The 23974-nt window shown below is 33.6% G+C and overlaps 1 protein-coding gene across 1 annotated transcript; it reads right to left on the bottom strand.

The window, feature by feature from the left end:
• Positions 1 to 9493: 9493 nt before the first annotated feature.
• On the bottom strand, positions 9494 to 18412 carry LOC110612445 (aspartate aminotransferase, cytoplasmic). Its single transcript, XM_021753235.2, has 12 exons — positions 18143 to 18412; positions 17958 to 18029; positions 17717 to 17778; positions 17553 to 17636; positions 16873 to 16972; positions 16638 to 16758; positions 16219 to 16382; positions 15970 to 16107; positions 15649 to 15770; positions 11062 to 11156; positions 10137 to 10257; positions 9494 to 9693 (listed from the first exon to the last, which is right to left on the bottom strand). The coding sequence occupies exons 1-12, from the start codon at positions 18215 to 18217 to the stop codon at positions 9609 to 9611; spliced, it is 1239 nt and encodes a 412-aa protein (XP_021608927.1). The 5' UTR covers positions 18218 to 18412; the 3' UTR covers positions 9494 to 9608.
• Between the last annotated feature and the right edge of the window lie 5562 nt (positions 18413 to 23974).

The raw sequence follows: 23974 nt of genomic DNA, 5'->3' as shown, positions 1-23974 counted from the left end.
GAGCATGTTCATACATCACGGATGCCATGTGATATTTTAGGTTGTTTGCATTAGAAATCACGAATATGCTGCATTGCATAATACGTTGTTGATGTGGATGAATGTTGAATGATCCATTAGCCCTCATATGTTATGACATGATGATATAGTATGGAAGTCCAGGTGTGGCCTGCACTACGCCCCTGGCACTATGTAAGAGAAAGACCGAACGTGTCCTGCACTACGCCCCCGGCACCATGGATTATGTATGTTATGTTATGCATAAGAGAAAGACCAGGTGTGGCCTGCACTACGCCCCTGGCATGATTGGAATATGTAGAGGGCTAGATGGTGACAAGTTCATCCTTGATATGATTAGTTGTGATGTGATGCATTTCATGTTATCATATGTTTTTGAATGTTTTATTATTCTGCTCACTGGGCTCTAGTAGCTCACCCCTTTCCCAAATTCCCCAGGTTTGCAGGTACAGGGTAGACCAGGAGGTCAGCAAGAGTATTGAAGTCATTTTTTTTTATGCAATAGATAGAATGTGGACATGATAAAATTGTAAAGTTATGAATAGTTATGTAATGTAATGATATTGAGGATTAGAGGTTGTGCTTGACCCTATGTGTAAGGTATCCCTTTTAATGTATGATCCTAGATCTTTTTATGAAGTTTATGTAAACCAACTCAACATAGATTGTATCGCCCTTTTTGGGGCATTGATGAGATCCCACAGAGGGATCATGTTTTATGATTATGTTCAGTGCATGTACAGGTTGAGTTTGGTGTATGAATGAAAGAAAAGTTTTAATTTCTATGTATGTTGTTGATCATGTATGGGATTACACAGGCTTACAGGTTACATGTCAGGCTTGCTACGGGTCCCGGCGGCTTTAAGCCGACCTGAATTCTAGCGCCGGTAGCGGTCCGATTTTCGGGTCGTTACATTTGGTATCCATTCTAAGCAACTATTTTTCTGTAGTGTGATAAACTGAGGTGATAGATTCTCTCCTCTAGTAATATTTGCCATAGGATACTTAGATCTGACTGCCTCGAATTCTGGATCATACCTCCTGGGTGGAACTCCTCTGTTACACCAAGGGGGTAGTACATAGTGGCTTCTTTCAGGAGACTCAAGGGAGATGGGTTCAGTGGTAAAGTTATTAGAGGAAGGAGAGAGTTCAGATTCATATACCTCAGTGGCGTATTCCTCAGGATATTCTACGGTGGCAGGCTCTGGTTGTGGCGTTAAGATTGAGGACTATACTAGATGATCAGTTTCTCCAAGTTCTGGTGTAGACTCAGGAAGGAAAAGTGGATGGACAGTCTCTGACTCCCCCTGAGGATTTTCTGACTTTCCCTGAGGATAGCTAAGCCAACTTAAAAGTGGTGGTTCTGCTGTATTCTCCCCTTCACTGCCAGTTGGCAAGAAAAAAAAATACTCGTCTTCAAGAAAAGTGCAGTCCATAGTGGTGAAGAGACATTTAGAGATTGGGCAAAACACCGATAGCCCTTTTTATGGACATCATAATCGAGGAACACACACTTAAGAGCACATGGATCAAGTTTAGTGCAATGTGATTTAGGAATGTGAACATAGACCGTGCAGCCAAAAATTTTAGGTGGAAGGTTTAGATAGGAAGGGATGGTGTGATGAGAAGACAAGGAATGCAGTGGAGATCGAAAATTAAGAACTCGAGATAGGAGTCTATTGATGAGGCAAATAGAAGTAACAACTGCTTCGGACCAAAACTTAGAAGGAACCGGGCTTCAAACAATAAGGCTCAGGTGATTTTAAGGATGTGCCGATTTTTTCTTTCGGCGACCCCATTTTGCTGTGGGGTATACGGACAAGTAGTTTGGTGAATGACCTCATTGTCCTGAAAAAAGGTTTGAAGATGATTGTTGACAAATTCCCCCCCATTGTCAAATCGGAGGACTTGAATGGTACTGTGAAATTGGGTTTTAATCATGCGAAAAAAGTCGCAGAATTTTTCAGCCACTTCGTATTTATGTTTCAACAAGTAGATCCAAGTAACACGAGTGCAATTATCAATAAAAGTAACAAAGTATCTATAATCATGAGAAACAATTTTCGGGGCATGCCCACATCCGCGTGTATTATTGAGAATGGAATATCATATTTATTTGTGGAAATATGATAAGTACTCTTATGACTTTTAGCAAGCACACATGAAGAACAAACAGTGATATCAATGGATTTAAATTCAGGAAACAAAGCACGAAGATATTCACTTGAGGGATGGCCAAAGCGCTAGTGCCAGAGCCACAACTGTCGGGTTGAAGGCCCTTAAGCTAAGTGAGCCGACCCAGTGCTCAAGACCTCCTCCATATAGTACAGTCCATCTTTCTCAAAATCACGGCCCAGTCCCGTGTTCGTATGAATATCCTGCAAAACACAAAAATGAGGATACATGAGTACTTTGTAATTTAACTGCTTGGTGATTTGACTGACAGAGAGTAATTTGCAAGATAAGGAGGGTACATAGAGGCAGTTGGAGACATTTAAAGTGGGGTTATAGACATGATACCACCACCAATATAACGATCCGGAAATCGGACCGCTACCGGCGCTAGAATCCAGATCGATTTAAGATCGCCGGGACCCGTAGCAAGCCTACTATACATCCTGAACATCTGATAAAATCCCATACATGATTATACATTTCCATAAAAACTTTAAACTTTCCATATACCAAGCTTGACCTGTGCATGCACCATACTTTATACATACAAACCCCATACTAGAGCCCTCATCAAATGCTCTAGTTGGGTCAATATTACATACATCAAGCTTGGTTCAACATATATCATCATTAAAACATTAACATAAGATCATGTACAAAAAGGGATTAACCATACATTAGGGCCAAGCACAATACTAATGCTCATTACATTACTGTACAATACCTTACATTACATTACATTATTTTACATATCATGTCCACTATTAATCTATTACATATACATAGCTTTTACCCTTGACGACTCCCCGGTCTATTCTGAACCTACAAACCTAGAGATTAGGGGAGAGGATTGAGCTACAAAAGCCTAGTGAGCAGAACAGTAAAAACAATTCATTAAACATGTCATCATGAAATGTATCACATCACAAATAAATCACATCAATGATGGACTTGTCACCAATGACCCTCTACATAATCCAACCGTGCCAGGAGTGTAGAATGGGCCTCGACCTGGACTTTCTCTTAACATAACATAACATAACATAACATAACATAACCAATCGTGCCAGGGGCGTAGAATGGGCCTCAACCTGGACTTCCATACCATATCATATCATATCATATCATATCAAGGGCCAATGGGTCATCCAACATCCATCTACATCAACATCATAATATGCAATGCGTCATATTCATGATTTCTAATGCAATACAACCTAATACATACATGGCATTCATGATGCATGAGCATGCTTAAAAGTTTAATTGCTTTTAGTAAAAGAGGTGTGTTCTACTCACCTCTGGCTGACTCTGAAACAGCTAGCACTGCTGGCCTCCTCGATTCCTCGGGTCCGATCCTACACAAGTGAACTCAAATGAGGGACCAAACAAACTCTAACAAGACTCTAAACAACTCCTTAAAAACCCCCTAAAACATCATAAACATATATGGAAAAACAGGCAAAGGAAGGTTGAACAGGGGACTTTCGGCGGCAGGTTCGGCGGCCGAAGATACCTCCAAAGCCGAAAGTCAGGCACTTTCGGGGGCAGGGTTCGGCGGCCGAAAGTCCTTCTAGAGCCGAAAGTCACCAACCTTCGGGGGCAGGTTCGACGGCCGAAACTCCCCTCCAGAGCCGAAAGTCCAACTTTCGGGGGCGAGGTTTGGCGGCCAAAACTGCCTCCACAGGCAGGTTCGGCGGCCGAAACTGGCTTCGGTGGCCGAACCTGGGCTCTCCCAAAGGGCAGAACCCGATTCTGCCTTGCATATCCAGCCACCCACAACATCCCAACATGCATCCAACTATATTAAAACATGTATAAACACTTTCTCAAGCATATAGGGGCATAAAACTAACCTTTACCCCAACAAATATCACATTTAACATACATTTAACAATCAACTAACATAAACCCTAACATTTTACAACTAGCCTAAACATGCATCAAAACCTTTAACCCCTTCTTAAAACTTACTTAAAACATCATAAAAGGAGTGGATCAACACTTACCTCTTGAAGATCGAGAGGAGATGCGATCCCAAACTCGGAGATATGGAGGAACGAGCTCCGGGGGTCTCCAAGCTTCAAAATTTTGATCTTTAGCTCAAAAACTTCAAAACAAAGTAAAAACTCATCAAAACTTGAAGGGATTTGAAGGAAAACATAAAATCAACCAAAGGAAGGTGAAATCTCACCTATGCCTGAAAATAGAGAGAGAAAACTCGCCCATTTTCGGACATGGGACCTTTTATAGGTGGCTGGCTAGACCACCTTCGGGGGCCAAAGGTGCTTCCGCAAGAGCACCATATTCGGCGGCCGAACTTGGACTCTTCCTCCATGGTGTTTTCTTTCAAAAACTCATTTTCTTTCTTCATTAAAACTATAAAAACATATAAAAACATTTTAAAAAACCTTTATTTTACCCTTCTAGAAGACTCCGACATCCGAGAAATTCCGGATTCCAACGGAGATCCCGCCGGAAGGTAGGAATTTCGATGCCGGGGTCTACCCGGGTATTACAACCAATGACTGGGAATGAGCCACCAGTAGCGTTTAGGATATTGGATTTGGTGAGTGGAGTTTGGGAAACAATATCTGAAGGATCATTGGTCATAGTGTTTGTGGCTCCTGAATCAAATATCCAACCACTAGTATTATGCACATTATTAACATGGCCAACTGTCGCCGGCGATGGGAAAGTGGGATGTGCTGAATCAAGAGTAATTTGATTTGCTGATTTCTGATTTGCATTTTGGCTATTCTGAATTAATAGAAAGAGTTTGTGTGACAGGTCTGCTATTAGATCAGTTACTGCCTGAGATTAATCGGCTAGACTCTGGCTAGAAGAATCGACCATTGTTGTTTCTCGGTTAGAGAAGGTTGGAAAAGGTATTCTAGTAAATGATGATTACAAGAAAAATCGGCTAAATTTTTAGATCGAAACCCGCTCTGATACCATTTAGAATTATAGAAAGAAAAGTATTTTTCATTTTCTTGTTTTCTGTGTAATAGGATACAAGGATTATATAGTACAAGATATGATCAATTATGCCTATGATTATACTATCAATTATCACCTAGAATCATGTTAAGATTATGCTAATTATGGTAATGTTAATCACTGATTAATTACAATTATGGCAGAATATTCTTTACGACATTGATTATGGGATAATTTTATAGATTTGAATATTCAATCAAATATATAGAGAGATGAAAAAAATGGGATGGCAAATTCCCAATTTATTCTCTTGAAAATTTTATTGGTAATTCCATGTTGTTGTCATCCATATTTGCTTAATCAAATGCCTACTTTATGTTGACTTTTTCCTACACCTGATAAAGTGGTTTAGATTTTTTATTTTAAAATTTTAATCAAGTGTTTTATCATTGAAGTATAATATTATACAGTTTAGTATTTTAGTTGTCCATAATATAGTTTTTAGTTTCAGAGAATGGTGGTTTTCAGTTTATTAGATAATAATTTGATAGTTGAAGAGTTTATTAATGTATATTTTATCATACATCCGTCCCTCGTTTTTACTTTCACCTATAATTATGTGAGCATTCGGTCGGTTTGGTTCAAAATCGAATCGAACTAAATAAATCGAAAACTAAAATTTTAGTGTTTATGAAAATCGAATCGAACCGATTTTGGTCAGAAATCAATCAAACTGAACCGGTATGATTCGGTTCGATTCGGTTCGGTTTGATCGGTTTCGATTTTTAATAATTTTTTTTATTTTTTACACTTTATTTTTAGTATTTTAAAATTTAATTAAAATATTTTAATTTTAATATGATTTAATTTCTCTATATTATGGAAAAAACATATTATTATCACTAATCGGTTCGGTTCGGTTTTTTCGCTTTTTTTTATCAAAACCGAACCGAATCGAAATAACTGAAATTTCTAAAATTAAAAATCAAACCGAACCGAAATATATAAAAAACCAAACCAAAATTTTAAATCAGTTTGATTCGATCGATTTTTTCGGTTTGAATCGAATACTGCTCACCCCTACCCATAATAGTAAACTTGTGATACAGATACTTCAGTAATATTACTAACATATTTGTAGTGGAAATTTCTAATATCACTTAAATCAAATATGATGCCCGATGAATGACATTTATCTTTTTGTATGTGTGTGATCGTTTTAATTGTTCTGTTAAAATTACAGCAAGATATCTTCCTACTTATGTAATTTTTTCGCTAGAACCTGAAGCAATTCAAGCATAATGTTAATGTTTTTATTCTTTAGTAAATAGTAAAGGATGTTCATCTTGATTAGTTGGTATTAATGATGTTAAATATGGAATTTTAGGCTTATTACTAGTACAAATGATGACCAAAGAAATTGTGGGTTTCACCAAGAATATTTGTGGTATTATTTTATTTGGTTTTCTTAATTATAGGACACACAGTGATAGTCTTTTTTTGGTATCTTTAAAGTATAATCCAAATCGAACAAGTTATTTTATCTTTTTTTAGTTATTATTATTTATTATAATTTTCTTCGGTACTTTAAGAATTCTTCTGGAGTATACTTTTTAAATTCATATTTTAAATTTGAATTATTATTCATATAATTGTGTATGTAAAATAAAAGCACCTATTTTTTTGTATGTGCAGACTATTATGGCAGTTTCAACGAAAATCAAAATATATTACGGAAAATTTTTTTTGTAGGAGATCCATCGTTGCGATATATTAATTCTCAAGATGAAATATATGATTTTGAAGATCTGGATAAGCTAAAATATTTTTAAGATTAAACGAGTGTTCGTTAAATTGAGGTATGATGTTATGTTAATAATATATTAGACGAAGCCATGTCATAGCTTGGAGGAGGGGTTGAGGGTGGTGTACAACAATAGAATTGTACTTGACATTGTGAAAATGACAAGTAAAAATTGACATTGTGAAAATGACATGTAAAAATGAGTATGTCAATTTGTATCTAGAGCATGTAATTAGTGATCCTGATGTATTAGGTGAAGGAGCAGCACAAGTTCCATTACTTGAATGAAAAACTCTTGAAACCAATGAAAATCAAGCCTAATGAAGAGGTTGATAGTGTGAATCTAGGTAGCAAACAAGCAATGCAATCTGAACAAATAGAAGAGCATTTGCATGATGCATTTATTTCTAATAATTAGATAGGTAAGGAATAGTAGCAAAGACAATTTTGTTATCAAGGACGAATTCACTTTAGGCTCTTGTGATGAAGAATTGTTTCATGCAAAGGAGACAAACAGGAAACTGCATTATAAAAAGGGTTCAAAGGAAAGTGCTACTGATAGTGATAATGATTCTGATTACAGTCAATGTCAAAACAACAGTAGTGGTACGTCTGTTTGTAAAGTAGGTAGTGACAATCCTGCAGAGGGAAATATAAAAGAGGAAGTAAATCAAGCTGTAGGAAATGATGTAGACTATTATGAAGAGGATGAGGGAAGCATTGAAGAAGAAGTTAATGAAGATGATGAAGTTGAAATTATACAATCGTCGAAAGGAAGAAACATGTAGCCAAGGACTAATAAGCTGAGAGTCATTCCTCCTATTGCACATAAAGCTCCCAGTAGACTAAAAAGGATTAAGAGCAAAGATAAAGATGAACCAAGGAAGACGTATGGTCAATTGAGCATAAAAGGTAGAGAAATGGGATGCAGTAGATGCCACTAGTCTGGACACAACATAACTAGATGCCAACATCCTGCATCTGAGGTATAATAGCCACAATTGTTTTGAAATTTCATTCTCAACTATATTAAATTTGTTCAAATTTCCTATATTTTGTTAATTATACATTCTCTTGATTGTTTAAATCTATTTTCTCATCAAAAAATGAAAATCTTAGCTATAATCATAATTAAACATAAAGTTGTGGCATATTTTAGCCAACCATCCTTTTTAAAATTGAATACGTTATCGATATAATAAGACTAGTTAAAAAAAACTAAAATTTAGTTTTAAATACCCACGTTTAACTTTAGTTTATAATTTTCAAAGAATGGGCTTCATCATTTAAAATTAAAAAGCCGAACTATAATTGTAAGAAAGTGTTATGAGAAAATTTTTCAAAGTAAATTGTGAATTATTACTATAAAATAAGATCACGTGATAAGGACTTGACAAGCTGATAAACGGTCTCGCTCGTAGAAAAGAAAATTCGGATGTCTGACTCCTCATAATTATCTGGATGCTCAGCCTCTCAGAAAGACTCGAACGACCATTATATCCGGAACTAAGAGAAAAGATCCGGTCTTAAGACAGGTCAGCCTGGTCTCAGATCACATAGACTCATTCTCTCAATGTCTGGATGAGTTTTCATAAGAAAGTTACTGTTAACAGTTATAATCTAGCAGATCTCCTTTACACTTGCGACCACGGAATTCCTGATCAATTAGCTGGTAAAGATCCCTTATCAGCAAACCGGTTACATCATCGCTGAATTATCAGAAAATATTATATTTATATCTATCTTTTTACCGTATATAAAGAGAATGATCCAAAGATTAAAGTAAGCTATTTTTCCAGACAAATGCTCTCAAGTTTGTCATTTATTGTTTTCTCTGGTTTACTGACTTAGCGTCGAAGTGACTGTTCACCAATTCATATTCTCTTTTTTTTAAAATTAATCAATCGTAATATTCTCTTTCTTACAAGATTAACTAATTGTTGTATAACAGTTAAGCTCTATTCTAGCCACGTCACCATTTTAGTTTCAGTAAGATCTAAGTGTAAAAATTTAACATTTTTAATCCAAGAAGTCTTAATGATGTGAAATTAAAAATTATAATTTTTATAAATATATACGACATGACGTGACTCTAATCAAAATAAATTTTAGAGATTAACCTGAATAAATTGAAAGAATGAGATTTATTTTTAAATGAGACAATAAAGATTTAACGTTTGATACTCAATAGGCTATCTAAATACTGTAACTGAATTATGAAATAAATGTACACTATAAAAATAAAAAATACAAAACCAAATCTTTATAATCTCATACAAGAACGAAGAAATTACACAAAACCCCTACTATTTCATGTTGAAATATTACATAAAATGATCTTATCACATGCAATTACAGTACTGATTCCCCTCCCCCTCCAAAAAAAGAAAACTGCTTATTAGTTATAAGTTTGTGAAACCTATATATCAATATATGTCGATTTCTAGAATATTTGGTGGGTTCGTTTTGAATAATTCATTTTTGTAATAAAAGAATTTAATTTTTTTTTTTAATGAAACATTTTAAATTAAAAAAAACTTTGAATTCGTTTCTAAATAAGAAAATTAACAGGAGAAATCAATTAAATTAGATTGAATTCTTACACGAGGGTAAATGAAATAAAGATGTACTATATAATTATCTCATACGAAGAATCATACTGGGAAATCATCTACCGTATGCAGGTAACAGCTGCATGCATTGCATCTGCAAGATAAGGGACAGTTTTCTTACTGAGGCCTGCCATGTTAATCCTCCTGTGCCATGATAAGTTCTAAGTTAAAAAAAAAATTACTATTTATAAGAAACTTCCTTAGATATTTCTCAGTTTTATAAAATAAATTAAAATATCTCTGAAATTTTAAAAATCTACTAATAGTCTCTCCGTTAATTCAGTCATAAGTGTTGAAAAAAAAATTTAAAATGTCATTAATACGCAGAAATCAACTAGTGAACTTTATTATACTAAAGGAACCAAATGATAAAATACTTAAACAGCAAAAATAAACGAAAGAAATAATTATTAGATTTTTTAAAATTTTAAGAATGTTTTAATGTATTTTTCAAAATTGAAGGACCAGCTAATGAATTTTACTATATCACAATAATTAAATAGTAAATTTTTCTAAAAGAAAAAAAAAGTGGATAAACCAGTTCTTTTTTAAGACAAACAAAAAAAGTACAGGATGGATTTAGTTACCCATCAGGTGACATGTAGATGTGGTATTCTTTCATCAAGAAGGCAACTTGCTCCTCATTTAATCCAGAAAAAGTGTACATTCCAACCTGACTTGTAATGTGGGTCCAGTCCCCTGGTGTTCCTGACAAAAGTTTCACCTCTATCATATGAGAATCCACACTGAAATTGTTTATTTATATTAAGTTCCTGGTTGATTTAATACAATCCAAGTCCAGCAAGGTTCAACCCATTAACATGCAGGTCCTCCTTGATACTGATTTAATCCAAGAATAAATTACTATCAAGTTCCTAATATTTTAGAAAATTTACTAGTTCGTCCCTATTTCAAAATCACTCAATTAAAATGTCCCTGTATATTGGAAAATACAACTCTATAATTTTAAATACTATGTAGTCCTTTTGACTGAGATTAAAATAAATTGACTAAGGGTTGCTTTGAAAGAATGACCAAAGAGTTAAATTTTACAAAATAAAAAGATATTTTAATTGAATGATTTTGAAATAAGGATGAACTAATGAATTTATTAAAAACTCGGGGACCTGATAGTAATTTTTCCATAATCCAATATACATACACAGCCAACTTGCATCTAACACCACCTCACACAACATTGAACTTGAGATGCAGATCAATTTGAAAAAGGAAAAATAAAAAATTATTTTTAAGATGCAGAACAAAGCCAGCATGCTTACAGTTCCATGCAGTAAAAAAGCTCCTCAAGAAAAATTTTTTGAATCAAAACTCTGAATCCAAACGCGAATCTTGGAACAAGTAGTTCCAGCATTTCACTGCTGCTGGTGCCCTTTTGAAATTTTGATGGGTTCAAAAGGCTTTAAGCTTTGGTTGTTTAGCAATTGATAAGGTCAATTCAGTAACTCTCAATCCCAATGATCCAACACAAACACTGCAAGTCTAGCAGGTTACCTCTGTCACGTAAAGCATCATAGAGTTGCCCCCGAAGGTTAACAAGTCGATCAACCATTGCCTTCAACTCAACAGTCCATTCAGAGATCATATCCCTACAAACATAGAATTGAAAAACTTGAATCAGAAAGAGTGATTTAGATATTACTTTTCTTTTCTCTCTCTTATATTCTCATTAAGTTGTATCTCACCACTCATAAGCTTTTCTTTGCTTTTTATTGAATTTGACTTGGTAGATTGCTAAATGATGATGTGGTTGCTGATACAATCAATGATATGCTAAATCTGATAATTTAAATGATTTGTTAGATAACACATGTTAGGATTTTAAGTTGCCTAAGATTTAGATTTCTATGATCTTATTTAGATTTTTTAGTTATATCTGGTTGTATAAATACCAATATGATTAATTAAATTTTAAGACCAATTCATTCTAAATTATATATCTTGTTTTCCTCCTTTTAAAAACTAACAGTTGTTATCAGAACTAATTTATCATAGACATGTAAATTTTGAAAGAGATTCAAAATAAGAAAAAAAAAAAAAAGAAGAAGAAAGAGGAGAAAAATGAATTCTCCAAAACAACAAAGTTGAGCTAAAAAAAAACTGCCAAGCATCTCCAACAAAACAAAATCAAAGTCAAATTCTCAAGGAACATTTGAGGTTACACAAATATCAAGTCATGAAAAAACAAACTTCATATTCACACTCAAATTCACATACACATTCATATTCAAATTCAAATATAACAGGAATGGAGATTTTCTAAGTTGTACATATTGTAAAAAGACCATTCATCCACAACACGAGTGTTAGTGGATACCATATGCAAATTGCAGAAAATATATGGGGCACTTCACAATTTTGGAAATCACCACAAGAAGTCAAAATTTTTGTGGATCAACATGAAGAGAAGGAGGTGGAAGAGTTATTTTAGAATTTGCAGCTTGTAAGCTAAGGAGTGTTAAATATTTGACATGATAAACTGCGAAATGATGATGTAGCTATTGAAATAGTCAAAGATAAGCTAAATTTGATAACTTAAATTATAATTATAATTATCGTTTTGATTTGATTTGTTAGATAATATATGCTAAGATTTTAAGTTGCCCAAGATTCAAATTTTAATGATTTTGTTTCGATTTTTCAGTTACATTCGGTTGTATAAACAGCAGTATGATCAATAAAATTTTAAGACCATTCAATCTTCAATTATATCTCTTGTTTTCCTCCCCCTTAAAAACCAACAATTTCATCCATAACATAGTAATTATTCTTCTAATGATTTACCTTCATTTGGTTAATTTGGATCATCAAATTTCCTATAGTGACTCTTCTCTTATTCTCACAAAATGATGAGAGGTCACACCCCGTTTTATCCATATTTTATATATAAGCACGTATAACATTCTTATGCGTCCTATGTTACTTCTTTAGTTGCAACAACAAGAGCAAGTGGCCTTATACACATATTTATTTATTGATTCTCATATGGAAATACACAAAAAAAAAAGAACCTATAGGTTGCAAATTTAAACGGGTAATGATGATCTCTTTAGTTTGACCTACTAATTAAAATGTTTGTAATTTATTAATTATATTAAAAACTCCCTGTAATTAATTTTTGTCAATCTAAAAGGACATTTGTCCTCTTTTAACCCCTTTTGCCATTAATTAGTCAATGTTCTCTCTTATAGTTATAGTAAGGAAAATGTGATAATACCAAAATTACCCTTCATATACAAATAAAGCCCAACTCCAATCACTATTTCCATCACCCTTTGTTTCAACTTTCTCCCTTCATTATCATTGATTGCATGTATATCTCAAATTAGACACAAAGGGTCTTAATGGCCCCAAATGAAGCTCATTGCCCTAGGCCGACATTGGTTACACAACCACTTCAACTAAGTGCACATCATGGTTTTAAATAACATACCGTTATGTTATAACGAGTTTTGGGGGAGCGTTACCTGTTACCCGGTTATACAATGACCCCTCTTGATTTACAGGCGTACCAACCATTACAGCCATTACCTACCATTACGTAACGGTAATAGTCATCACCAATAATTAAAATTCTTTTATATCCTTTCTTTTCTGCTCCCTATTCTCATTTTCATTAGTTTCTACACTTTTCAGCAGCTTCAGAGACTACTTTTTTTAGTTTTCTCTTCCCTTTCTCTTTCAAATTTCAATCTTCCCTATATATTTCTCATATAAGCTTCAATCTTCCCTGCATATTTCTCATATAAGCTTAGATCCATCCTAAACTACTCTATTTCCAAACTTATTTCTTCAAAAAAATTAGTTAAATTAGTTAAATGTTATCTATTTTAATTTTTAATTGTTGTTTCTTCCTTTTTTTTTTTTTTAAAAGTTTTGTGGATTAAAGTGTTAGTTTTGAATTAAAATTGTACTTTGAGCTATTAGTTTACTCGATCTATAAAGATTATATTGATTTTTCTTATTTTAAACTATATGATGTTTAATTTAAGTTAAATAATCTATATTTTATGTATTTATATTTATTATGCATTTGTATATATTATTTTGAATTAAATCTAATCAATATCATTTCATTTATGAACTTTGCAAATTTTTTTAAAAAATTTGCGTAGCACCAGATCGTTATCGTTACGTTACGGCCGTTACAGGCCTGTTTCCATTACTTGCTACTGTGACCGCGATTTAAAACCATAGTGCACATATTCCATGTTTCCTCATTGCAAAGTTAACTAAACTCTCACCACAACATAAGTTGACCTCAGTTATGGATAATGGATAAGTTAAATCCATAACAAATAGATTATATTTATCTACTAACTTATCTCTGCTATCTTATCTCTAGTATATGCATTTATTATTAGATTTTTGTTATCTTATCTTAGGAGTTCTTTATCTAATAGTTGCTTATATTAGACTTTTACTCTAATTAGAAGTATTATGATTGTATGAACCTCCACTGTATAAGAGCTTTATTTTTATTCAATAAAGCAAACAAAATTTATTCCTAAAATTGTGAGATTTAAGACTCTCATTAACGACTGAGGTGTTAAGAGTTCTTTCTCTAATGAGCTCATTCTCCATCTATCATCCTATGACGCGATCTATGATCCGGGACCGTAACAACTTGGTATCAAAGCAAAAGCGTCATGGGAGATCAATCCAGTTTACAACAGAAATTGGATTCCTATATCCAATTATCTTAGGAACGGTATCAATAACAATGTCATGAATAAGAAAAGAAACGAGTTTTGTTTGAAACTATAGCTAAGCATTTATCTTTGGTGGAAAAGGTGGTTGTCATGGACGATTCAACAAATCTATCAGAGAAGTTGAATTCCTTCATATAACAATCACTTTTGAATGACTTAGCTCAGCAAATCTTTGAACTAGTTCATACCTTCAATAGGAAGGAAAACCATAACCAAGATATATCAAGTAGTAGCCAATAAAATTTTGGTCAACAAGTGAATGAGAGGATAGAGATATCTGTGGTGCCCCAAAATGCCAAAATTGGCTTTTCCTCGTGTGATGATGAAAAGGGACGCAGAGTTATTGCTTTTGGTCTAAACACCCAAGTTTGGAAATTATTAGTTAGTTGGCAAGACTGCCCTAAATCTGAAGCTACATGGGAGTCAAACAAAGTCAAACAATTATTTTCAGGCTGCATAGTCTGCCTTTGAGCTTGAGGACAAAATCTTTTTTCAAGTTATGGATAACAGATAAATTAAATCTATAACAAATAGATTATATTTATCTATTATCTTATCTCTGCTACCTTATCTTATCCCTAGTAACTTATCTTATGCATTTGTTATTAGATTTCTAAATTTTATCTTAGGGGTTCTTTATCTAATAGTTGTTTGTATTAGACTTCTACTCTAATTAGAAATATCATTTTGGATATTTTGGGTATTTTCGTAATTTTGCCTATTAGGGTTTTATTTCTATTATAAATAGTATCCCTTAGCTATTAGAAACACACTTTTCAATCTTCTTTTCTCTTATTTCGTCTTAGCCAAACGATATGGTCCTTTATCAAATATGGTTTTAATCTATTCGTTATCCATAATAACCTTCATTGCATGAGCCCTTAATGCTTTTGCACTGTCTTGAGTCACAATGCTAGGTGGTTTTGGCCTATTTTTTGAGCCTATTGGCGTTCCACGAGGCTACTTGATGGTCTTCCCAGAAGGTGCTGAGGAAATAAAGGACACTACCTATGGAAAATTAGGAGCTCTAAGGATTGCCTCTATGCTCTATTGGCAGTAATTACCCTCGTTTGCTTCTTGGTTTGGATCCATGATGGTTTTGGATCCAACAGAAGGGACTGTCAAATCTGCACCTCCAGCCATTCATTAATGACTAATTTTACATATACTAGATTTTATGCTAATAATTAGGTGATGGTGGATTCTCGTACTCCTGTGACTTGAAATCATTGTTAAATTGAAAATGTGATTAACAAAATAAATGCATTTTAATGTTAGGTCAAACTATAAGGATAAGACGATAATTATCCCAATTTAAAATATTAGTAGTTATCTTGACCAGGAAGACGATAAATGGGTAATATGATACCTGTCGTTTAGGATGGTAGCCACAATAGCTGCTCCATGTATGGGTGGGTTCGAATACATGGGTCTGATCACAAGTTTTAGTTGGCTATTAACTCGGCTGGCCACATCTGCTGTCTTGCATACCTAGAAAATATAAACGTCTTGAATACACAATAAAGAAATAGCCACACAATTGGATTATCAGTAGATAATTGACGAAGAAAAGAAAGAAACTTGCATATGCTATCGCTGATACAAAGTCGTGATTATAAGGAAAAATGAAACAGTGGTTGACAACATTTTAAAGCAGTCACAAAATGGTTTATAATAAATGCTGCCTTACAATGCTAAGCGCACCAACACGTTCTGCATAAATTCCCATTATTTTTGAATAAGATTGAGCGACAAGGCATTCACCACCATCTGCTACAAATATCCGAATAGATTGTGCATCCATATCCAAATTTCCACTCACAAAACCCTGGATGGTGCAGAATCCATCATTCAAAAAAAAAGGGGAGATGAACGTTATCATGCATTCAAGGAAAGCTGAACTTCTGAAGGTTTTAACTTTATTCTAATAGTTGTCTACCTGATAAGCACAGTCAAAAAAAGGTAACAGTCCTTTTAACCTTATCAGCTGCCTGATCTGCTCCCATTGCTCGACAGTTGGATCAACACCAGTAGGGTTGTGACCACATGCTTGGAGAAGCACAATGGCTCCTGATGGTGCAGAACCAAGGTCCTCCAACAGTCCTAAAACCAACAGAATAAACAAATGATGACATCAATTGAAGCCACAAAGCACGGAAAACAACTCCTTCCTACACCAATTTCCTTGCAAGGGAAGTAAGGCTCTGCTTCAGAATGCATCATTCATTCTTAAAAGGCAAGAGAAAATTAAGTGAGAACCTGTAGCAACCAAATATGGGAAAGATATAATGGATGGTATAATTTATAATGACAAACTAGTGGAAATCCAGTGCACCACATAGAATATAAAATGCAAACCTTGAATGTCCAGCCCATTTGTTATTGGATCATAGTATCGGTAAGTCCTCAAAGTAAGACCTGCTGCTGAGAAAAAATTTGGATGATTTCCGTATGTTGGCTCGGGAATGTATACTGTATGCTGGACATCAAAGTAAACAAAAAGGTCAACTAACATCTGATCATGGCATCGTACAAATGAAATTATGAAATTGAATAAAAACAAAACAACAGGTAATTAAAGTAAATGGTTTACTTGGTAGTAATGTTTTGCTAAAAACTCAGCGCCAATCCTCAATGACAGACAACCGGACACGCACTGGACAGTAGTCACTCTGTGCTCTGTGATAGCATCACTATTTTGAAGAAGATGAAATATGCAACCAGCAAAGAAAGGAATATGTCCCAACAGTGACGGATGCAGAATTTATACTTAAAAGGGGTCAAAATATTCACTACAGCAATATTTATACTTAATAGAAGCAAAATATACATTTACCAAGTTTAAATTCAATATAATTATGTTAAACTAATTATATTTTAACTAAAATTAGATTTAGTAAAAATATAATTCTAATTTATTAAATTTGAACTCATTAAATTTTTGTTCAGTTATATCAACAAAAAAAATCAACTTCTTGAACTTTTTTTTTTTAAATGAGGGGCTAAACATAGCAATATATTAAAAATAAACTCATATTCAACCTACTCCCAGTTAAAAATTAAAATTTCAAGAAGCCATTGCCCCTGCCTACACCTTTGGTTGGTCAATGTGTCCCAATAAAGCAAAGTCCTAGAGTAAACAAATTTAAGCATAAAAAAGAGTTACTAGAACAGGCTATAGCACAATCCAGTTAGCATAACACCCAATTTAGAGAATTTTATTACTTAATAAAGAATCTAATATGTGATGTGCGCGGGTTAAAGCCACAGTACCTATCAGCACCGAAGACAAGCTGTGCACTCAATTTAATAAATTCTTCCAACCCAGTAATAGGGAGATATTCTTTAGTTCTAGACCTGGAGATCATGCAAATTAGATTTAGAGTTTGATAACTGCAGCAAGCTAAACTTCAATGGACGCTGATGAAGCACCTTACGTGTCATCAATTAGCAGTCTCTCAGCTCGTCTAACTACATTCAACACGTGAGGTTTTCCATCCTGTTATCTCATGAATAAGCCCAGCACAAGATTAACAATTGGAAACCCATTTGCACAAAGTGAATTAATGGATTGAATATATAAGATCCATTGAATGACAAGCACCTTTAATTCTCTCGAGTAGGAACAAATCACACAAACAAATAAACAGAGAGAGAGAGAGAGAGAGAGAGACTCACCTCTGCTCGGTAAACACCAACCCCCAAATTTAGCTTAACCGGACTAGGATCTTTACTAAAAGCAGCCGTCACCTGTTCAATCACGTATTTTTAACAGCAGAATTTCTCCCAAAAAAACAAATTTTATGATATACCCAAAAGAAGTTTATTAAGTGAACGATGATTTTTGTTTTAGGAAGACTCACCGCATAAACGGGAATGTCGGCAGCTCGAGGAACGTCTTCGAAAGCAGAAAACCCATTAGTATTAGGAGATGCCATTGTTACAGACAGAGAGAAGAATGCTTGTGAATAATTTCTGTGTTGGGATTCTGCTGTTTCGATGTTTTCTAAGCTTAAACGGAGAAGAAAAGAAAATTTTCCTTGAAAAACAGAGTTGCAGTTTTACTCTCTACACAAAGAGAAAAAGCATCTTGTCCATTGACCGTTGGATTTTTGCATTTGCAGTTTTACTTCCGCTTTCCTTTTTTATTTTTTTATTTTTTTATACAAAATTTTGTGAAAAATTATATTCCGGTCCAATTAATAATTACAATTAAATATATTATTATTTAATCCTTCAAGTTTATAATAAGTAATAATTTGACGCAAATTTGAAAGATGGAATTATTAACAAGTGACAAGTAAATAATGATTCTCTATAATAAACAGAAAAAGAGAGAGAAAAAGCAGAGGAAGAAGGGAGGTCGCGAGTTGCTTATTTTGGCCATCGATTAAAAATCTCGATCTCGATTTTTTCTTTAGCTCGGCGGCATTATCTAATTTTTGCAGATTTTGTTTTATCGTTAGTTATTTGGATGTGTGTTTAGTTCTAGTGACATTTGGCTGTGCTCAATAGGTGCTAGTCGCAACTCCATGGCTATAACAGACTGAAAATATCATTGGTCGACCGTTTTTCTTTGGATAGTCTACGGTGGATACTTAAAACTTATGGCCGGTTGTCTGTGGTTGGTTTTGGCAGCCTTTTCCATGCGATTTATATATAACGGGCTTTGCTGTTTTACTCTGTCGTCTTTGATTGCATCTAGTCTTCTGTGTTTTGGTTGAATTCTCTCTGCTCGTTGGTTTACATGTTGGCAACTGGGTGGTTTGGCAATGGCTCTTGGATATCACGTGGGTTTCTGGGTCGTCGGTTGGTTTGTTCATCATCTTCAATGAAAAGCATGTCCGGCGGTATTGATCGGTTGGCAATGTCGATTGGTTGGCGGTAATAATCAGTCAGTGTTACAGAATTCATGGCTGTTTAATATTTTCATTTGGATTGGACAGTATTGGATTAGGCTTCTGTTTCACAGTATTGTGGGCTGAACTAAATATGTGTTGGCTTGATTTCTCTCGCTTTGATCTGTATTATGAGTTGTTATCCACTGTACTTTTTAATACAATTCTCTGATTGCATGATGAAAAAAAAAAAAGAAAAAAAAAAAACACAAACTATTATAATTATTAATATTGATTTATAAAATTGCATGACAGTTAACGGTCTTAAGTTTTCTACTATTAATATTTATATTTTAAAATAAAAATATTTAATATCCATTTTTTTTAACCGCATTTTCTCACAATGGAAATACTTAAAGCATTAGCAATAACAATGTGTTTAAGATCAAAGGAAAAAGTTAAACTATTTTCAAGAAAAATAATTTTTTTTAAAGGAGGATATCATTATTTTAAACTTTAAAATTTTTAATCCAATTATTAATAACATATATAATTCAATCACAACAATCCTCTTTAAGTTTTCGTGAACTGAAATTTCAAATCAAAACTTTCTTCTTTTCCCTTTTTATTTTAAAAAAATTATTTTTTTTCTCTCTTCTTACATGACTTTTAAAATAAATAAATTTAATGTCTCTGAGAGATCAATGCTCATTCACATTATTAAATTAAAAAAGAGGAATCAATTATATTTAAATGATTCGACGCCCGTCATATTTTAGCACCATTATCAAGGACCTTACTAATTTATTTTTATTTTTCACGATCAAGTCTGAAACACAGTAGAATTCAGTTTTATCCCAAAATAGAGAAGATTGCAAAACGGTTGAGAAAAGCAGCTAAATTGCAAAAACAAGCAAATTTGAATATCTCTCAGCCGACTATCTGAGCATCTGCAAGTGAGAATATAAAAAATTATGTATCTGCAAGGTTGTTTGAACACCTAGAAAATTCTAGCAGAGAAGAAACTATGGCCGAAAAAGAGCAACTACCTTGCATCGCCTACCCAGTGCTAAACGTACCATTGGAATTGCAAATAGGTATGATCCACATGCTACCTAAGTTCCATGGCCTGGAAAATGAAGACCCACATTACCATTTGAAAGAGTTTTACGTTATTTGTTCAAGTATGAGACTGCAGGGGATAACTAATGAGTAGATCATATTAGTAGATTTTCCTTTTACTTTGGTTGAATATGCTAAAAATTGGCTTTATTATTTGCCTCTGGGATCAATTACCACCTGGACGCAAATTAGAGATTTATTTCTAGAGAGATTTTTTCCAGCAACTAAAACTTCATTTATAAGGAAAGAAATTAGTGGAATCAAGCAAAGGAGGAATGAAACACTCCATGAATATTGGGAACATTATAAGAAATTGATTGCAAGTTATCCTAGACATGAAATCACGCCAAGACAGCTCAAACTTTACTTCTATGAAGGGTTGTTGCTTTTAGAAAGAAGAATAATTGTCGCTACTAATGGAGGAGCTATTTTAGAGATGGAACCCGAAGATTGTAAGAATTTGATTTCAAAAATGGCTGCAAACTCTAGGCAATATGACCGAGAAGAGGATGTTCCTAGGAAAGTGAATGAGGTAAGTATAACATCTTTAGACCCTAAAATTTCACAATTGATTGTTGCAATTCAAAAATTAGCTGCAGAAAATATGAATCATGCAAGGACTTGTGGCATTTGCACAAAGCCAACCAATAGTGAATTATCAAGCTTCAAAATCAAGTATGTATTTAGAGGATATTATGTAATCACTTGCTAATAGTACTCTCATTTTTCAATAGGAAGCCAAGTCAAGTATATAAAATTTAGAGAAACAAATGAGTGAACTTGCCATTTTAATGAGCAAACTAGAATTCTAATGAAAACTGCCCTCCCAAACCGTGCCAAACCTAAAACAAAACGCAAGTGCAATCACATGGTGAAGTAGAAAGGAGCGCAAGGCAGTATACCAGGTGATCAGTCCAAATTTATACCATTTTATCATGATATTATTAATGTTAATTTATACTTTTTCTGCCTAATTTTGTAATTCTGATATTATTTTGCAGAAAATGGTGTAAAGAGGTAATTTGGAAAAAATGCTCTTAAAACTTTCTGAAATGGAACAAAAGAGAACAAGCATGCCAAGTTGCAACTGAAGAGGAGATAAATAAGGAAAGTAATTTGAAATTCAAATTTCAAATGTTCGAGAGCATTCAAAATTCAAAATTCAGCTTATTCAAGAAGCCAAATCTCAAGGAAATACACATTCAAAATTCAAAAGAAGGCTCCACCTCATCAATGCAAACTTGGGCAGCAAGTTGGACTTAGGCAGCATACTTGGGCAGCAAGGAAGAGCTAGGGCAGCACATAAACACTATAAAAGATCATCATAAGGAGCCGTCCAAGGGGGCTCTCACCCATCTTCACTCTTGCAAGCCGCCGCACCTCCCTCTGCACTCCAAGGCCATTCGGCCACTTCTTCTCTTCTTCTTTTCTTTCTTTTTTCGGTTTTGTTTTAGCCATGAGTGGCTGAAACCTTTATTTCTAGTTGAAGATTGGTTGATATTTCAGTTGTTTTATGGATTGGGAGATCTGAACACACATTGTGTAACTTTTATTTTTCAATATTCATGAAATCTCATGCTTAATTCCATTGTTGTTTTATTATTTTGATCAATATGGCCAATTGATTCTTGATTGCAAGATAATAAATCGTTAGTTTGGATAGTTTTAAGTCCGTAATTGCTTGGATTGTTCAAACACAAGTAACTCTTGGTGTAAAAACTAAGGAAATTGCATGATCTAGCAATATCACCATGCGTTTGGGTAGCTAGAATTAGGTCTCTCTATTTCTTAATGCAATTGACAGTTGTTAGATGCCCAAGGCCCAAGGACGTTCCTTGGTAACTTGTTGATTAGTAATTAATTAGAGGACGTTCCCTAATTGATTTATGCTTAAGGAGGGATATGGTGGTGAGAAGCATTTTCCATCTCCATAACTAATTTATTGAATCAAACAAAGGAACCTAAGTATCAATGATCAATCCCAACAACTGAAGTGGATCCAATTCTTCAACTACAGCTTTTCTCATATTTGAATTCATTTACTTTAATTATTCGCTTTACTTTACTGCTCTCATCATTAGTTTAATTGAATTAATCTCAAACCCCCCTTTTTACTTTTACTTGCAGTTCACTTTTATTTTACTTTCAGTTTGTTTTCTTGGTCTTGATAAGAAAGATAGGTAAGTATCAATTCCCTGTGGATTCGATCTTTTCACCACAATCTGCAGTTGTAAAATTGTTGATAACTGAAAAGGTTATTTTTGACCGGCTTCAACAACCGCACAATCACCAGGTCTGATGCTAGAAACAAAACAGGAGCTAGAAATTCAGACAGAAAAATAATTCCAAAAGTCAAAAATAGAATAGCCTATAATTCAGGTAACACATCATCCTTTTCTTGAAAGACTTGCTCAATCCAAAAATGAAAGGGAAGAAAAAGAAATTTTTGAGATTTTTTTGCAAAGTTTAGGTAAATATACCTCTTCTTAAAACTCTAAAGCAAATACCAAGGTATGCAAAATTTTTAAATGATTTATACACTAATAAAAGAAATTGTTTGGGCATAAAAAAATAAAAGTGGGTGAAAATGTGTCAGCTGTACTTCAAAGAAAAATTTTATAAAAATATAAAAATAAAGACATGTTTGCAATATCATGTAAAATTAAAAAATTATGGAATTAGAAAGGCAATGTGTGATCTGAGAGATTTAACAAATGTTATGCTTCTATCTGTTTACTTATCTTTGAATGCAAGACCATTGAAACAAACTGGGGTCACGCTCCAACTCGCTAATAGATCGATAGTCTACCCTAAGAGCATGTTAGAGGATATCTTGGTACAAGTAGAAAAGTTAATTTTTCCAGCTAATTTTTTTCATCTTGGAGATGGAAGATGATAGTTCGTCCAACTCCATTGATTTGTTGCTAGAAAGACCATTTCTCAGCACAGTAAGAACAAAGATTGATGTATATGAAGGCACACTCACAATGGAGTACAATGGAGAAATGGTAAAATTTAATATCTATAATACCACGAATTATTTTTATGATAATTTTACCTTTTGTAGTATAGAAATTTATGAGCCTCTCGCCCAAAAAATCTTTGAATTAAGCAAGGAGAACAAGTTGAAAGTAGTTCTAATTGAAAATTTGATGATGGATAGTCTTGAGAATGTTCATTTCAATTCAATGAAGAAATTAAAGAAACAGTCCGCTCATTATATGTTTTGAGTCACAAGGTAAATATTAGGGGTGAGCATTCGGTTGGTTAGAATTTTTAAAATCGAATCGAACCGAATAAACTAAAAACTAAAATTTTGGTATTTATGAAAATCGAATCGAATCAATTTTAAAATCGGAGTGAGCATTCGATTTGATTCAGTTTGATTTGATTGGTTTGAATTTTTAATAAATTTTTTATTTTTTACACTTTATTTTTAGTATTTTAAAATTTAATTGGAATATTTTAACCTTAATATGATCTAATCTTTCTATATTATTGAAAATAATATACTATTATCACTAATCGGTTCGGTTTTTTCGATTTTTTTCTGATCAAAATCGAACTGAACCGAAATAACTAAAATTTTTGAAATTAAAAACCGAATCAAACTGAAATGAATAAAAAACCAAACTAAATTTTCAAATTAATTCAGTTCGGTAGATTTTTTTTGTTTGAACTGAATACTACTCACCCTAGTAAATACCTTTGACTCATTTCTATTACCTGAAACAT

This window comes from Manihot esculenta, chromosome 3, assembly GCF_001659605.2.
Source record: "Manihot esculenta cultivar AM560-2 chromosome 3, M.esculenta_v8, whole genome shotgun sequence".
In the NCBI taxonomy this organism is placed as follows: domain Eukaryota; kingdom Viridiplantae; phylum Streptophyta; class Magnoliopsida; order Malpighiales; family Euphorbiaceae; genus Manihot; species Manihot esculenta.
The sequence above is the reverse complement of the archived record's forward strand: the minus strand, read 5'-3'. Positions and strand labels throughout refer to the sequence as shown.

Excerpts from the sequence above, each read along its gene's own strand:
- LOC110612445 (XM_021753235.2), bottom strand. The coding sequence starts at position 18,217 with ATGGCATCTCCTAATACTAATGGGTTTTCTGCTTTCGAAGACGTTCCT. Across the intron at positions 17,779-17,957 it reads TTGGTGTTTACCGAGCAGAG|GATGGAAAACCTCACGTGTT; the intron begins GTGAGTCTCTCT and ends ATGAGATAACAG. Across the intron at positions 17,637-17,716 it reads AGACTGCTAATTGATGACAC|GTCTAGAACTAAAGAATATC; the intron begins GTAAGGTGCTTC and ends CATGATCTCCAG.